Here is a 17,740-nt window from a genome sequence, read left to right on the forward strand (position 1 = left end):
CACAGACACCGTGACACTCGAGAACATATTCGGGAGGCTGGGTGTGGGAGACAAGGAGAAAAAGAGAAGGGAGTGTCCTAGGCTGTGGGCAGAGTTAGCATTGTCTGAACCGTGTATTTGCACTACGCGGGAGGACAGCCTGTGTCTCCGTAACATGGTAACTCCTGCGAAGGGCTAAGTGTTTTATTCTGATTCCTGGCCGCCTCCTGTGTTGGAGCTGAGCCCTTCTTATGAACCAAACTCCCGAACAGAGGCCTATCTAGTGAACGGAGCGAGCAGTGCCATCATTAGTGACAACACAAAGGACAAACGGGGTCCCCTACAAAGTGTTCAGGCCCTGCGATGCTCCTACTCTGAATCACTCTGCATGCTGGAAGACGCTCGAAGACAGTCTGTTACGTGTGTGCTTTTAGTGCTGGACGTCGTAATTTTTTTAAGTTTATTTTGAGAGAGAGAGAGAGAGAGAGAGAACGCGCAACGTGTGAGCGAGCAGGGGAGGAGCAGAGAAGAGAATCCCAAGCAGGCTCCATACTGTCAGTGCAGAGCCCGATGGAGGGCTCGAACTCACAAACTGAGATCACAACCTGAGCTGAGACCAAGAGTCGGACGCTTAACCGACTGAGCCACCGGGCGCTCCCATCGCCGGCCATCTTTGAAGGGCAGGACCTGGAACGTGGACTCCTGTCGCCCCTCAGGGGACACAACGCAAACCCACAGCTTCCATTTGTTTCTTCGGCAGGGCCGCTCGGAAAACCCAACCCGGTTCTGGATGGAGACCGTCCTACGTACCTGAATGTGTGCTTGCATCTTCTTCTTTTCGTTCTGGAGGATTTGGTTTCTTTCTTCTTCTTCTTCAACCCTGGATTCCAGGTCGTGGAGGATCTCCTCCAGCTCCTGCTTCTTAGCGGCGAGCCTCGCCCTCATCTCTTCCGCTTCTGCAAAGAGCTCTGTCTCCGCCTGCAGCTGCTCCGCCAGGATGTTCTTCTCCTCCAGAAGCTGCAACCACAACCGAGCGTCAGTGCGGTCGCTGCCCCCCGCCTCCCCCCACCGCAGACGGTCACTTGGATTTCAGCGGCCGTGCTCATCACCGTAGAAATGAAGGCTTAGATATCTGTAACGTCGCTGGCAAAACTTTCCAATATTCTTTATGGCAAAGTGAGCTAGAGAACGTTTCTGCTGGTTTCTGTCGTCTTAGGTCATCCTGAACAACACTAAGTTCACGCGACTTTAGGAGCTTCTGTTCTTCCATTAAGGTAACTGACAGAGGCGGAGGGAAAATCTTATTCGAGTGTGTTCAGGGGGCCAGCTACGGCCGTCTGGGATCAAGGGATACCCCTGGCCTTCATCCTTCGTCTCTCAGGCCCTGAACCCGGTCGTCTACACACGCTTCCCGAGCCCCTGCCTGGTCTGTGAAGCATCCCCACCGGTGAAGGACGCTGACGCAGGACTCGGGTGGCCCAGCGTGGTCTCTTCTTTACTTTCGAGGCCCTCGGGAGCCATCCCAGGCAGGGGACACGGTGGGAGTCCCACGGGCAGCAGGTATCAGGAACGCGTGCCTGGCGGCAAATGGGACACCTATGTGTCCAAGAAGGGCCGAGGCAAAACCGCGTGAGGGGAGGGTTAGGTTTATGTGAACCCAACTGTGGCGGGTGCGGCCGCCGGCAGGTGGGTCCCCGTGAGTGGCACCCGGGCGCACCTGCTGGTGCTTGCGTTCCATTTCCTCTAGCTCGCCCTCCACCTTCGTCTGCTTCTCCTTCACCTTCAGCAGCTCCTCGTCCTTGGCCTGAAGCTCCTCCTCCTGGCGGGTCACTTGGAGGAGCGGCTTCACCTGTGACGGGATCAAATCACGTCACCCTGTGCCCGGGCGGGGACCGCAGCCTCGTCCAGGCTTCCCCTCCCCCCGTGACCTTCCAGGCTCCCCCTCCCCCCACACCGCGAAGCCCACCTTGGTGAAGACGCGCCACCACTGCCAGTGACGGAGCTTCAGGTAGGCGGCGCAGTTCCGCTGCAGGACCTTCAGGGCGCTCAGCTGCTGCTGCTTCTTGGCGAAGGCCCTGGACAACCGGGAGGACGGTTAGTGCACAGAGAAAACGCGTCCTGATGGAGGCAGGCCGCTTTCTTCGCAGACGCTGCCCCAAGCGTGCCTCGTCCTCCGCCGTGTGCCCGTGTCCGCACGTTCCCGGGCACGAAGAAACCCCCTCCTCCCCGGGTTTCTCACGCTCCCCTGGCTGGTGCACCTGATCGCTAACTACTTCTTCCAACCTGGCACGGACACGGCATCGTCCCCTTCCAGCCTCATCTTGCCCGCCCTTCCTCCACCCTGCAGCATCCCGGAGTCGGAAGGACGACGAGCTGATGCCTCTTGTTCACAGTCAGACAGACGTTCATCGGCCAGGCCACGTCCCTCCAAGACATGCAGACACCTCTCGAGCCCCAGTCTCCTCGTTACCAAGCCTGGGCTTTCCCACTCCCCTGTGCTGCCTTCAGTGGCTGATGATCCCAGACCCACTTACTGGTCATCCTTTGCAGTATGTTCAGTTTCTCCCTCGCCTTCAGGATTAGAGCCCCCTTTCTGAAGCCCCAACCCCCGCCTCTGGCCTAAACAAACCCCAACCCCCAACCCAGGTCACTGTGCTACCCCTCCTCCTAGTAGGTGACTTATCTTTCTACTGACGATGACACTTTCGGGACCCACAGGCTCCCCAGGCCCTACCCTGCGCCCCCTGTGGCCCAGCACTCTGGCTCCGCCCCCATCACCTCCTGAACTGTCGAAGGGCTTCCTGGGCTCTGAGCCTCTCCCTCAGGCAGGTCTGTATGGCTTTGTCTGCTGCATGCCCCTACGGACCACCCACTACAGAAAACTAGGTCACCAAGGTGACCTCGTGGCCTCCTTCACCTTGTCACAGCCCCAGGCTGGCTGCACCCCGTCCACAAACGCAGCCCCCTTCCCAACCAGGCTCGGCTCCTCGGGAGCAGAGAGCACGGCCCAGTTACTCCTGTGCTCCAGCATCCAACCCAGGGAGACACGCACTCAGGGCCCCTCAAAATATGTGCCGGGTGAACAAAAGAACCATCGGGCGCCCCTAGATCTGTGATCGTTCCTCCGGCATCCTTTCCATAACTCTTTGTAAGACCGGCTACAGGGTTCTCCGGGGCAAGAGATGCACTTGAAGGAAACGGAAAAGACAGGAGAAAAGTCTAGAATTATGCGTTCACTCCAGCAATGACCAGTATCCATTGGATTCACACGGGACAGCCTCAAGACTAGACGGTCGTGGTTCAGGAGCACGGACGGCTCCTCTTCCCCCTTCTGCTGCCCTGCGGGTCCCCTTCCCTCGCAGGACCCCGGAACTTCCGTGTCACCAACTCGCCACTTAAATGTCCTCCGGCTGTGGCTGTATACCTGTCCTGAGCGTCGCTCCTACCAAATCTTCTTCCTTCTTATTCCTACCAGCTGAGCCAGTTCGGCCAAGCCTTAATTTTAATAGTTTCTGCTACAAAAACAACAGTTTCAAATGCAGTTTTTAGCACCGTATAACAGCTCTGCCTTCCCATTCTTGCAGGCTCCTTCAAGGCTGCCGTAAAAATCCCTCAACCTCCTTACTGAGGACCGTCGCCCTGATGTCCCCGTGGCCTCTGGGAGAAGATGAGTCAAGAACATGCCGGCCACTCTGTCTGAACGAGGCAGCTGGCTCCCCCCACCCACCCCACCCGCCACTGCCTTCAGCTGAACCTGACTGCCTGCCGGGCGCACCGCGCTCTCTGCCGGGGGCTCCGGGACCCGCATCTGAAGTACGTCATCTGGTGTCCCGGTGTCAGGAGGCCGACGTGCCACAGCCCCGTTTCCTCCCTCTTTGTCCACCGGTGCCGGTGGCCTCTAGGGTGCTCCGGCTGCCAGCTCACGGGCTTCTGTCCACGTCTCTGTGTCTGACCTGTACGCACTGCTCTGCCTCTTTCCGAATTCCAGTCTGGCTCTTTCGAAGGCCTAATTTTGGAGCTGCAAATGACAGGCACAGTGCCTCATGTAGCGGTCACACGCTCGTGTTAGCTGTTAGTCTTTAAGAGGAGATCTCGGGCGCCTGGGTGGCTCAGCAGGTTAAGCGTCTGACTTTGGCCCAGGTCATGATCTCACGATTTGTGGGTTCCAGCCCCGTGTCAGGCTCTATGCTGACAGCTCGGAGCCTGGAACTTGCTTCAGATTCTATGTCTGTCTCCCTCTTTCTCTCTCTCTGCCGCTCCCCCACTTGTGCTTGGTCTCTTTCAAAAACTGAATAAACATTATAAAAAAAAAAAAAGATCTTTGTTTCTGATTATGGATCTTGGTGATAATTTTGCAGGGTTCAGGGTTCAGGGAGGAAGTGGCACGTGCTTGCACAATTTATATAGTTAACGTCCCGCGTTCCTGACAGCGGTAGGCTCTGGCAGCCATTAGGAAGGCACCCGCCTGTGTCCGCTCCTGTTCTGTCAGGCGTCTTGTGCTGCGGCAGCTACGGTGACAGCGGTGTTTGCGGACCGGTGACACGCTGCAAGCGAGGACACGGAAAAACCAAGCCTTCTGTCCTTGCGCACCGTTGCCTGGGTGTGAATCGTTGAGGACGTCACGCATTCTCGGACTTTCCGAGCTGCCTCTTCTACTCGAGACTCTGTCACGTGTGGGCCAAGACTCACAGATCCCGCCTCCACCTCACCGGGCTGAAATCCCTCAGGACAGCGTCGGGCGGCACACTGCCCGTCGCCCGGAGCTGCCCTGCTGCCAGGCCGACGGGGCGCGTCGGGCTGCGGACCGAAGCCTCCGGAGCAGGCCCACCCTCCCCTCCGAGGCCCCGGGCTCCTGCGGGAGGAGGTGAAGGAAACACCATCACTGCGTCTGGCTCCACTCCAGTGCTAAGCAACCGGATCCGGATCCGGCAACCGGTCTGTCTCTGTCACCACCGCGGGCCGGGGACGGCCGTCTTCCACTCCAGGGTCTCCCACCACGGCGCTCCCGATTGCTCTCTGGTCCCAGCCTGTCCTGTCGCGGTAGCCGGGTGACCCTCAAGACCCAGGGTCTTCAGCTCACCCCTCAGCGTCCTTCCTGCTCCTCCTTCCCTGCTTCCCTCACCTGCCAGGCTCCGGGCACGCCTTCTAGAACTGCTTCTGTGCTGCTCCTACTGGAAAGCTGCTCTCCTCCCAGCCCCCCTGCCCAGGGCCGGCACCTTCCCCATCCTGCGGATCTCAGAGCCTCGGAGAAACCCACGCCGAAGCAAGACCCCCAAGCCCTTTATTTTCTGTCTTGGCCCGTTTCCTCAAGGCCAAGGTGCCCTTGCACCTACAGCACAGAACAGCACTCGGCACCCGCCCATGCTCCGCGAGTGTCGGATTCGCGATTATCCACTTACTTTCTGGCCAGGTAACCTCTGCAAACGGCCTGGAAGAAGATGATGATGTCGGTAATTTTTAAATCTCTTTCTTCCTCTAAGTGCGCCAAAACGCCAGCTCTGAAAAATATCTTGCTCTGTCCGATTCTGTACAAGTTTGGGTCCAATTCTAAAGCCCTGATCTGAAAGAGGGAAGAGGGAAGAGTCCGTTCACAGCTTGTTACGGGACACACCGTATCGATAGTCTGCAAACCAGAGAGGTCGAGGGAAGCTTACCATTCGCTCACAAGCCTGTTTGCCGTCCATGAAACCCTTGGGAATAGCATTTGGAGTCAGGATCTCGTATCTGTAAGAAAAACAGCCCAAAGATCTCCTGTTAACATCAGTGGAGATGTCTGCCTACTAACTGTGAGTTCCGGGGCGCCTGGGTGGCTCAGTTGGTTGAGCTTCCGCCTTCCGCTCAGGTCATGATCTTGCGGTCCGTGGGTTCAAGCCCCCGTGTCGGGCTCTGTGCTGACAGCTCAGAGCCTGGAGCCTGCTTCGGATTCTGTGTCTCCTTCTTTCTCTGCCCACCCATCCCACCCCACTCGCACTCTTTCTCTCTCTCTCTCTCTCTCTCTCAAGATAAACAAATACTAAAAAAAAGAAAAAGAAACTCTGAGTTCCGTTTCTCTAAGAGGCAAGAATCGTGTCAAAGTAACAATAAAGAAACGACCAGGGGGTAATCTGAGATTTTCTGCACATCTGCCTTCTGTTTCTTGAAACAGGAGGCAAACTGAACACGGGGTTAATCCTCCAAGGACACACACTAGGTTGAAGCAGCTGTGCCAGAGAAAAGTAAAAGCATAGTGTTTGAAAAAGTCTTTTTTCATGCCCCCCCGCCCCCCCCAACATGTTCTCAGGCCTAAAACAAGACGACTCTGGCTCCCTGCGGGTGACTTGTAGGCATTTATCATGCAACAGAAAAGGCTGCAAGAGGAATACCCAGAGGGCTCTGCTTAGCGAGGACCAGGGTGACGTTCAACACAGCACTGGTCTGGGGGGACATACGTTCACTGGGCTGTACTTTTAAGATCTGTGCACTTTACGCAGATTATGTACCTCAATAAAAGTGAATTTTACCAGAAAGACGTCGCTTGTACCAAAGGATGGATCCTGGCTGTCTCCATCAGCTTTGTATTCTGGATGCCAGTTATGGCGCTTTCTTCTATCAACAGGAAGTGAAGTTCTACCCAGTGTTCATCATACAGCTGGGGCCCCAGAAAGGTCTCCCCCAAACCCATAAAGGCTAGAATAGTTTCTCAGCTGGATTCCATCTGCAATGGCAGCAGAAAGCGCCCTTCTTTGACCTGCAGACTTGTTGGTTATGGAACAGCCAAGGCTGCCGTAATCGAAACTCTGACTTCCAGCAGAAAAAGGAAAAAGCCAATGACCTAAGTCCACAATTTAACTATTTCTCACGTTTTCGTTCGTTTCGACTGCATCCACTTCTGTTATCTCCTGCCTTTTGTTGCTTGTAATCCTTTTCTAATCTATCCCATTCCCTACTCTGTATTACCGATAAAAAGACTGTAAGTCTACACGTGCGTACCTGGTGGAAAAAATACACATACGTTTACACATAAACACACCTATGCAGATATAGTCATCGAAAGAAGATGGAAAGAAATATCCCAAAATGTTTTCAAGAGTCACTCCTGGGTGATTTTTATTTACCTTTTTAGTTCTCTTGTATTTTCAAGTTTTCCTAAAAGGAACATACGTTATTCGTTTGTTTATTTTTCTATTCTATATATTTTTTTAAATGTTTATTTCTGAGAGAGAGACAGAGTGTGAGCAGGGGAGGGGCAGAGAGAGAGGGAGACACAGACTCCGAAGCAGGCTCCAGGCTCTGAGCTGTCAGCATGGAGCCCGATGCAGGGCTTGAACCCATGGGCCGTGAGATCATGGCCTGAGTTAATGTCAGACGCTCAAGTGACTGAGCCACCCAGGCGCTCCTTACTCAGATATTTTAAAAACCCAGTTAAAAAGGAATGATGTGTACGTCTCGGGCAGAGCTATGTGTACAAGTGCAAGGTCAATCCCCAGCCTCAGCTATTTCTCTCGCACGGCCAGGAACTAGCCTTCCGAGCACCCATGGCACCTGCCGGCACGTCAGCGCTACAGAGAAGGCACTCAACATTCTTGGGCAACAATAAAGGTAATGATGGCTTATCCCTTTCCTGTATGAAAATAAAAGTGAAACTACACAAGAGACCGGGACACGTTTTTTGTGCTATCACTGTTCCAAAGCACATCAAGATGCGCCGTGATACGTCCTGGGACAAAGGTATTGCCGTACCTCTGTCTGAATTCCTGGAAAACTATCCGGTTGGGGAAGCCCTGGCGGCAGATCCGGATTCCCTCCAGGACTCCGTTGCAGCGAAGCTGGTCCAGCACCAGATGCGGATCCAGTTTTCCAGCCTAATCAAGCAAACGAGACGTTCACCCTTCCGTCTCCGTAACCTGGCCCAGGGCGATCCCGAACCCCGGCCCATCTTCCGCTTAACACGCACCCGCTTCTCGTGATTCGGGATGATGCAGCGGACAAAGTTGGGGTTGGTGTTTCGGAGCGTCGCCATCAGCTTGGTGAGGGACTCCTTGTAGAGCTGCCCCACGGTACGGAACATGCCCTTCTTGGTTTTGTAGGCAGAGCCAAAAGCGGTCTCCGTCATGCCAGTAACTTGATCCAGACCCACAATGCGGTCCACTGGTGAAGAGAAAAAAGAAGAGGAAAATGAGCCCGGCGACCTCTTTCGCGGGGCGAGAGAAGACACAGTGATAGTGCAGCAGCACAAGCTTTGTGGGGACAAATGAGGAGATGCCAGAGAGGTAAGGCAGTCAGCGTATTTAGACACCGCACAAGCCGTGGAACTAACAGCCACACACTCCCATGGCAGGGAACTCAGTGCTCGGACAGCCCCGTACCACATCCCAGCAGATGCCTCCCGCTGCGCTGGCGTCAGGAATGCGCGGTCTGTGGGACATCTTGCCTGTCACACCCGCCATCGCTAGGGAAATGCGAGATCGCTGCTGGCATTATTGATACACAAGCTGATGCTGTGACGTGTCTACTGGGAAGCGGCTTATGAAGATGTACCCGGGCTCAGAGCACATCGGTGACGGTGGCGCCCAGGGTCGGGGACCAGAGTCCCGCTTCTCAGTCAAAATCACTGAAGTGGTTGGCTGGGTTACGTCAACCCGGGGGGTCAGGAGAGAGCGAGCTCCAGCTCTGTCCTCCAGGCACGAGCGTGCTTTTGAAAAGGGAGGAGAAGGCTGGGCGGGAAGCAGCCGGATAAAAAGCAGAGCCTCAGCTGAGGGCAGCGACGGTGAAACTTCCAGAAGGTTTGCTCTGGCGGCTGCAGCCGACAGGTCCCGGCACCCACGCGGACCTGACCCTTCCAAGCACAGCGTGGCTGCCAGAACTTCCGGCACGTGAAGTGCTCTCGTTTAAAGCAACTGTTAAATAAGTCAGACGTGTTTCTGGAATGTCTTAAGAGCATGGACAACACCCACCGAGCCCCCCAGGAATGCCCTTTCATTCCTGACGGCCCCTCCACTCCTGCTGGTTGCTCCCCAGACCTGGTGCTCAGGGAGGGGGCTTTGTGAGCAAGACCCCACTCGAGGCCCCGCGTCCAGTGTGGCTTTTACGGCCAGGACACCGTGACCCGGGAGGTAAGGTTCCTACCATGCAGGCCTTCAACCGCAGCTGGTGAAGGCCGGACAAAACCCGATTCACCTGCAGCCCACGTGCGCGCTGCCCTACGAGGTCTTCAAAGCAGAGCCACCACACTCGGAGGCTGGGGTCAAAGCCACGCCTGCCTGTGCCCCAAAGTCTGTCCACCACCCCCTCTCTTTCCTGTGCCTCCAAGCTGTCCCTCCCTCACTTGTTCCAGCGGAAAATGGTGCCCAGCCCCAGCCCGGCACGCGCCACGGAACCGTGAACTTCCTCTGACCCCGTCGTGTCCACCCACCTGTCTCCTCAGAGCCACGCTTCCTTCTAGAGTAGTTCACGCCGGCCACCCCTCACGTCGTGCTGTCCACCAACCGCCCGCTCCCTGGGCGGCGGGCTGGCTTCCGGCCCACCCGCCTCCCCCTCCCCGACGCTGCTCAGGCAACGACGGGCCAACCGCAAGCAGCGTCTACCTGCCCTTGACCTTGGTCCATCTGCCGGGGGCCATCACGGCGGCCTCTGACGGCCCTCTCCACCCCGGCTTCTCTGCACACCGCCTCCTCCGGGCCTCCACCTACCTCTACGGCTACTCCGGTCCCGCTGACTTCTTTTCTCGTCCTGAGTGCCACGGCACCCACTGGGGCCCAAACTCCACTCACCCCGGATACCCTTTCGGAACAAGGCGGTCTACAAACAGAGGCACACACTGCTCCACCTGCTTTTCTCAAGGCAGGCCCTCGTCCTGGGTGACCTCCCTCGCGACTTGAACTAGCTTTGCCGGACTACCCGGCACCAGTCACCAAACATGTGTCACTCCTCTCCACTCCAAAGTCACAGAGGCGCCTCTGCCTCCCACACGCTCTCGTTAATGCCGCATCCCTCATACCTAGCAGAAGTCTGGCCTGTTGCAGGCTTGACGCATAGGTTAGCGGCTAGATGAAGCAAAGGTTAAGTACATCTACAGTTACCACCGGTGAGAAAAGCATTGAAAAGAAAAAGCGAGGTGCTATAAGGGAGGCGGGTGGTTAGAGATCTCTCAGAAGCAATTCTATTTCGTGCCCGGAGGGTAAGAATGAGCCAGTGGAGAGCAGACGGTTCCAGGCAGTGGGAACAGCATGTGTGAGGGCCCAGGGGCAGCAGGTGTGAAAGAAGCTCGTCAAGGAAGCATTACGGGCAGAGACACTTGGGGCGCCCCCCGCCGGTGGCCGCACACAGAAGGGGCTGGGGAGGGGCCACCAGAGGTGACGCGGTGCCCGTCCAGGTCCCGAGCGGGACGATGGCAGCTGAACCAGCGATTACAGAGGGGAGGGAGCGAGAAGGGAGACTCAAGACGTTCCGGTGGCAGAACTGACTTGCTCTAACCATCAAGCCGATGTGGAAAGTACGGCAGAGAGACCGGAAGAACAAGTCCTGGGACTTTGGCTTGAGCAGCCGAGGGGCTGACGGTGCCCCTGGAGGATGGGGAGAAGAGGTTTTTGTGAGTGGGGGCACAGGCTCCGAACCCCGTAACCCTGGGGCACCAGAGACGAGATGCCAGCGGACACCCGGCCATGGCGGTCCGCGCTAGACAGAGGAACATGGGAGTGGTCACGGGACCGGATGGGCCACCCCAGGGTGAATGCCCAGGACGAGGGCCTGGGGCCAAGATGGGGAGAGAGGAAGAACCAGACAGGAAGACGACAAGAAGCCAGAAGTGGGAGGGATCAAAATCCCACAGTGGGGCAGGTTCTCAGCCACGCCCTCCATCTACCCCCATCCTTCCTCCTGTGCCTCCCGTGCAGAAGGGACCGCCGGCTACCGAGGCCAGAGACCAGGAGTCACCTCGACTGTCCTCACACCAGCCGCTCACCAAAACCGGTCAAGCCAAATGTGGACATGTCTTCCGCATGTCCCCCCGCTCCGTGGCTCAGTTTGGGCACCCGCGGCTCACCTGGATTCTGCAGTAACCTCCTGCCGGTTGCAGCCTCCCTCTGCCACCCACCCCCCACCCCCAGTGTTCCTGCCACACTGGCCTGTGGTCCCAGGGTGGGAGTTAATGGGTGTTTCTGAAAGACCCTACTCAACAAGTTCCTTGTTCCTATACTTCAGACTGTTCCATTTCTCCTGCAGCTTGAAGGCCGTGGTCCAGATCCCTCAGCCCAGGAGTATAGCCGGTGACGCAGAACTCAGGCCCGAGTCGGAAGCTCCTGCCACTCGCGAGCTGTGTGACCCGGACGGAGTCCGCTCCCCTGACTGCTGCAAGTCTCGGCTGCCTCCCCTGTAGACGTGACCGACCTCAGAGAAGCAGGAGGTGCCTGGAGAACATTCCAGTGCTCAATGAAGGGGCCTCTGGCCCTCCCCCCCACTGAAGCTCCAACTACAGAACAGGTGCACCTCGTCAAAGACACGAGGCCCTCAGGTCCCTGCCCTTTCCTGTCTGCCCGGAAAACCGGCCCTCTTCCAGCCATCCTGGCAAACACCTCTTGGCGTTTAAAATCCTCACTCCTGGGGCGTCTGGGTGGCTCATTCGGTTAAGCGTCCGACTTGGGCTCAGGTCATGATCTTGTGAGTTCAAGCCTCACAAGCCTCACAAGCCTCTGTGCTGTCAGCTTGGAACCTGGGGCCTGCTTCAGATCCCCTGTTCCCCTCTCTCTGTCCCGCCTGCTCGTACTCTGGCTCTCTCTCAGAAACAAATAAAACGTTAAAAAAAGTAAGTCCTTACTTCTTCACCTAACTCCCTCTTCTTAGGTCCCAGTGTCCACCCTGCCTCCACACTCGGTGGGCCAACCCCTCCTCTAGGCTTCAGATCGTCTAGGCCAGATCCTGGGACAATGTTACCTCTGTTCTGGGTCTCTTTCCAGGGTGCAGAGCGCCCCTGGGCACATCTCCCCAGCATCTGACACATGTGCAGGACCCTCAGAGCCACTGCCTGGTGTCTCTGGACCCTGTAACCACCAGCTCAGACGATTTCCTCTGCCCCCCCCCCCCCCCATCGCTCCGACCCATGTTGGCCTGAAAACGGTGCCTGGCAACTGTGTAATCAACTATGTAGCAAACACCCCCTCAGTGATACAGTTACCCGCAAGGACGGGTCACGCCCACAACGAAAGAGGCGGCGAGCCAAGTGTGAGCAACACTTTGCGGGGATTCGGCCGCACCGGTCCCGCCAATTCTTTGACCTGTAAGGGCAGCCGTTCAACACGATGTCATGCTGGTGTCTAAGCACGCAGTCCTGAGTGGGGGCTGCTTTTTAAACTAGAAACAAACAACATCATTTTCATGAACCTGAGTTTTCAAATTTGGTATTAGTAAAGGTAACCCAAAGCTAAACGTTCAGAATTTTTAAAACGTTGATGCTTTGGACTTTCAGTTTGTCTGTCTTTTAATTCAAAAACTTAAACTGAGAGTCAGGTTTTAACTGAGCAAAATGATCTCGAGGGGACAAGAGACACTTGGGGAACTTCATTCAATGATCCGGGCCACACTAGTAACACAGGGTTTCATTCCCAAATCAAGGCCTAGAAAGACCTCTATTTAAAAAGACTATGTTCTCGTTGAAAACAGTAAAGGCAGGCACCAGAGAAAGGCAGAAAATGCACACATGAGCTTCTCAGCAACTTGAAAAGAGGCCAGTTATGGCTGCTGATCCCTGCCACTGGCCTCGGTCCGCGGTGTCAGGAGAGCGTGGGGCCGCTCGCTGGTGGGCGTCTCACAGAATCTGGTCGCCCACGAGCCTGAAAGGACCTCGAACTATTTTACCCTAATGTTTAATTTGTTCGTCCATACAAACGTATGTGGCCGGTGAGAAGTCAGGGGGGCCCCGCAGCCCCACCGTCCGTGAGGGCACACTTAGAATCTGAAAGCACAAAAATGCAATTTATAATCATCGATCTCTTAAAACTGCCATCGACAGTTTTTTTTGAAAAGTAAGGACTGTACCATTTGGTGCCAGAATGCTTGACCCGCTCTTCCAGGGGATGATCTCAGGACACAAGAGGTCTACGAGATTCTCACATCCCTCGCATCTGCGTGGGCCAAAATACTGGTGCTACTAAATTTAACTTCTGTTTTTCAGTTCTTTGGAAATGCACTTGCAGGAACCAAAATAGGGGGGAGGAACTTGTTTTAACGTTCACATCGGTAGCCAGACGATGAATGAGAACTGTATCCGGTGTACCTACGAAAGGTGTCTGAGACCCAGCCTGTACTAGGCATGCGGCACGTTCCCAACACTCGTTTGAACAAATCAAGACAATCCTACTCTAACGCGCACTAAAACGTTGCCGACAGTTAAGAGCAGACTCGGAAACAAATATCCAACAGCCGTGAATTCCCAGAAACAATCTTTAACATCGAAAGGTGTCTCCATGTATCTCCATTACGTGGTAACAACACATTAGTGCTGGTTCCGCTATTGGGTGGTGGAACCAATCTGTTCATTGTTCTAGAGTGTCTGGAAATTTTTAGAAAAATTCCAGAAGTCCACAGGTGGACAGGGAGCATGCAATCCTTGGGTCTTCCTCCTCCAGGGGACTGCGGCTCACCGCCCCCGCAGGGCCTGGAGTGGTCTGGGCAGATGGGGACCCCCTCCTGTCTACAGCCTCTCCCGCACACCTGCTCCCCTCTCACCTTGACGGGCTCGCTGGGCGCACAGTCCGCCTGCCCTCGGCTGGGCCCTGGTGCACGGTGAAGAAAGGGGACGTGCGTTAGGTAACTGCCGAGGACCTAGACATATACTGATTTTCCAGGCTTCGTAATTACAGCGGCAGCAACATGGGTGCCGCCAGATGCAGGCTCACAGACCCTCACACGTGACACTCGCGATAACCCTGGGAGAGCCAAGGGTCACCATCCCCACGTGACCTCGGGGAGTCCAGATACAGTGCAGGGAGGAGGCTTCTCCTGGAGCTCCCAGCTCTTGTGAGGACTCAAGACAAGGGGCGCCCTCAGGTCATGATCTCATGGTTGGTGGGTTTGAGCTCCGCATCGGGCTCTGTGCTGACAGTTTGGAGCCTGCTAGGAATTCTCTTTCCCTCTCTCCCTGCCCCTCCCCTGCTTGCACTTTCTCTTTCTCTCTAAATAAATAAACTTAAAAAAAAAAAAAGACTCAAGATAAAAGCAAGACAAAACAGGACAAGACTATTCTGCACAACGAAACACCTCCCTCCACGATTTAACTCCGCACACGCACTGCGTCAGCCCCGACCCACAGGTCCTAAAACAGCACTAAACACAGAGATTATGACTGGTGGATAAAAGTTACAAGGAGATTAAACAACTACCATCTACCAGTCACGATGTTCGCGTCTACATGGAACTTCCTGGACCGAAGCAAAACCCCTTCAGCGTTTCTGAAGCCAGAACATCGTCATCTCGGTTGGAGGCCTGGCTAAGGGAAAAGTTTCCCCCTCAGTTACGACAAGAAGGAAGGAAGATTTCGGTGGCTCTGAGAAGATGGAGGGAGACCCCCACGGGCCTGTGACAGACCCGAAGCCCTCCCGCAGTGCTGGCCAGCCTCCCCTGGGTGAATCTGTCCAAGCCAACGGTGGCCACCGAGTTCAAGCGAGGCTTCTATGAAGACAGGACGGGGGGAGGGGGGCGTAGAGGGAAGGCCCTCTAGCAACAGTTAGAACTTGCTCCTTGCACTTCTCACGCTTTCTCTGGTGGAGCCCAGCCTTCCAGAGCCGTCAGTGGCCACCTGGTGCTCATGGTGGTCAAGACACGGAAGGCACAGAGCCGGGGTCACAGCCGGGGGGAGGGGCATGCACCGCCCTTTGGCAGACACACAGCCCGCCGTCCGCCCCCTGGGAGTCCAGACACGCTGACTAGAACTTGAGGTTACAGTCCCCCGTAGCTGGCTCGTTGCTGGTGTATCTCACAAGGTCTAGACTGTCAAAGCAGATTTGGAAGAAAACTGTCCTCTGGATTACAGCAGAAACTCGTATGACCTCTCTATTCAGCCTCTGGGAACTCTGCTCCTCCTCTGATGCTTCTGGAAGCCCGTCTCTACCCCAGCCTCTCCCCTTTAACCCCAGAACCTGCATGGATTCTCCGTGCTGCTTCCCTAACACTCTGGGGCCCTTGGATGCACACGTCCTCCCTAGCTCTGTGTTCTCTCGCCATGAGGGTACGCGCTGCGTGTTAGCACGCCAGAGACACCTGGAAGCCTAGAAACTGCTGCATCCGTTCTTCTGAGAAGTCACTGGAAACACTAAAGCCCCACGTTTTCACTCAAAACCTCCTTGGGGTTGGAACCTGTAACACTTATCGGGGAGAAAGACATTTTGCTGCAGAAACACCACGCACAGCTGCTGAGACCAGAGTTAGCCACGGTGCACGGACGGAAGGCCCTGTAAGGACAGGGAGAGACGGAGAACCCTGACCGTTGGTTCTGCCGACTAACCCAACTACGGGGAGGTGAACGAGCTCGCTCCCTGCCAGTGTGAGGTCACCTAGGGGTGGCTCTGTACGGGGCGCTGCTGGCACGGAAACGCACCTGGTCCGCACACCGTGAAGATCAGGGTCCTACAAGAAGATCATCTGTGCTGCCGGCGAGGGAAGACCCGCCCCGTCCCCTTTCAGTCGCTCTCCCCACAACTTACTGACCATGTGCGGACCAGCACGGTCCCTGCTCTCAAAGAGCTCAGTCTGGAACTCTCTAAAGCGATCAAGAATCCAGAAGAGTTGGGGGGGAGGAATTTCAAGAGGGCCCTCGATGCTGGGGCAAAGTCCGAAAGATCAAGCACTAACCTTTCAGCCCGTTAGCTCAAAACTACCTCCCACTTCTGCCTCCCTCGCCCCATGTCTTGGACTCGGGCAGGACTCCCCGAGGCCAAGGGGGACTGCATCAGACAGTGTCTTCCTCTGGACTCTCCTGTGGAGGGTGCATTCCGGCTCGGGTACAGTCCGGCCCCCACCCCGGCACCCAGTGCTCCCCACACACTTCCTTCACCGGATGCGACCCAGAGCTGATGGTGCGGATCGTGACCTGGGTAAAGATGGGCATGCTCCTTGAACTGAGTTTTAAAAAACTTTGGACATGCATGCAGGTCTCAGCATTAATACGCTTCAAGAATCACTAAGGGAAACCGTGCGAGATGAATCTATCTTGGGATTTCACTCCTTGACAATCTCACTGTGTGATCAGCAGGCTGGGGACACTCTTTCCGGGCAGGGCTTTTGGAGGGCCTCCAGCCTTGGCTAGGCTGTATTTGAAACCAGGGCCGAGGGTTCAGACCACAAGGCTCAGCTGTCTGGAGCTCAATTTTGGGTTCCAGGTGCAAATTCGACCAAACACCGCACTCCATCCTGGTCTCAGTTGCGCCGTCGGGCCTTGTGGATGGTTCCACGGTCTCTAGTTCCAACAGAAAAGCCAGGCAACTATACATGTACATAAATTCCAAACAGAAGGTATAATGATGAGACCAGCACGTGGGAGGAAGGTGTCATTATCTGTTCTCCGGAAGTTCGTGGCTTAGGAAGAGAAACAATCCCTTTCTGGAATCCCAGGTGCAGAGGTGGCTCAGAGACCGGGGAGACACTACTGGTTCCCAGCATTCCCTCGGAGGACTGTGTATCAAAATGGCACTACTGGAAAAGGTAGGGACGTACCTTTTACTGTGCAGGGCTGGAAGTGCTATGCGTAAAGTCAGAAGCAATGTGTATGCGGTAGCAATTGTATCGTTTATGCACTCAAACAGCTGCCTCGAAGTATAATAAAAATGAGCATGAAATGAAAGGTTCATGCAGGTCTATGAGCAAAACAGAAACAGAAACCCAGAAACCAGCCCCACGCCCACGTCTACCCTGCCCTCCCCGGCCCCCCCCCCCCCACCAGCACCCCCCCCCCCCCCCCCCGCCCCGAGAGTTCTTCCTGTGGGCTTAAAACCCTTCTGTTGAGAAGACCTACAGGCTTTATACATTCACCTGGTGGCTCATGAAGACCAGAAACACTGTCATAGAAAGAAGCTCTCTGAATATTCTGAATCTCTAAAGCAGAGAAACAGCAAAAACAGAACAGAAGAGCAGATACACAAATACTTCAGTTAGTGTGAGAGACATTTGACATCACAAGTCAACTTTGAAATCGGGCTACAACACGGCCCCTGTGACATTACTGCCCAGAGAATTTGCACTTCTGGACAAAGTTCTCTACTAAGTAATCTTCCAAACGTCCCCACGCCCGAGGGTCAGCATCAGATCGTATCAGCATTACGGGATTATGTAAACGCGGGATGAAATTTAAGAGAAATAAGGCAGTGCTGGAATTGTTCATAAAATTATCTTGCAATTAGCAAATCGGGACGAGACTGCGGAAGTTCGAGCACTCTGCTAAGTGTACACGTTGAGTGGCTTTTACGGTCAAAGATGCACACCGCTGCGTAATTTGACTTCCAATGCAGATTTTGGAAACATATTGGCTTCAAATACAAATTAGCAATAGTTACTAAGGAAAACAAAATTCAAGTTCTGTTGTAGCAAAACGTTAAAAGAACTTCAAATCGTAAGGTGATACTTCTGGATCATACCCATTACTCAGGGAAAATACCCCAGGAGGCACATTTACATGAAAATGCAATCGTTAGCTTTTTAAATTTCTGGATACAAGCCCCAAGGAGTGGCAAGAAGTCGCGTGCAGCTGGTACAGAAATCCCGAAACATCTTTTAGCAAAAAGGAGGGCGCTAGGAATCT

General features: G+C 55.0%; 2 protein-coding genes across 13 annotated transcripts in view; one reads left to right on the forward strand and one right to left on the reverse strand.

Annotated features, from left to right (window-relative positions):
* NDEL1 (nudE neurodevelopment protein 1 like 1) overlaps positions 1-4,112 on the forward strand; it is a 100,045-nt gene extending 95,933 nt beyond the window's left edge. For 3 of the 4 annotated variants that reach the window (XM_019817152.3, XM_019817153.3, XM_019817151.3), the window contains one exon: positions 3,564-4,112. In XM_019817152.3, coding sequence (XP_019672711.2) covers positions 3,564-4,062 — 499 coding nt within the window. In that variant the 3' untranslated portion in view covers positions 4,063-4,112. The remainder of the gene's footprint in view (positions 1-3,563) is intronic. The other variant, XM_023244691.2, reaches the window with a different exon arrangement.
* MYH10 (myosin heavy chain 10) overlaps positions 1-17,740 on the reverse strand; it is a 131,178-nt gene that overhangs the window by 32,539 nt on the left and 80,899 nt on the right. For 6 of the 9 annotated variants that reach the window (XM_023244685.2, XM_023244684.2, XM_023244686.2 and 3 more), the window contains 8 exons: positions 16,975-17,037; positions 7,913-8,106; positions 7,699-7,820; positions 5,634-5,703; positions 5,379-5,539; positions 1,946-2,054; positions 1,697-1,828; positions 790-996 (listed from right to left, as the gene is read on the reverse strand). In XM_023244685.2, the coding sequence (XP_023100453.2) occupies positions 790-996; positions 1,697-1,828; positions 1,946-2,054; positions 5,379-5,539; positions 5,634-5,703; positions 7,699-7,820; positions 7,913-8,106; positions 16,975-17,037 (1,058 nt within the window). The remainder of the gene's footprint in view (positions 1-789; positions 997-1,696; positions 1,829-1,945; positions 2,055-5,378; positions 5,540-5,633; positions 5,704-7,698; positions 7,821-7,912; positions 8,107-16,974; positions 17,038-17,740) is intronic. The other 3 variants (XM_023244688.2, XM_023244687.2, XM_023244690.2) reach the window with 1 other exon arrangement.

The sequence above is a fragment of the Felis catus genome, chromosome E1, assembly GCF_018350175.1.
Source record: "Felis catus isolate Fca126 chromosome E1, F.catus_Fca126_mat1.0, whole genome shotgun sequence".
NCBI classification, from domain to species: Eukaryota; Metazoa; Chordata; class Mammalia; order Carnivora; family Felidae; genus Felis; species Felis catus.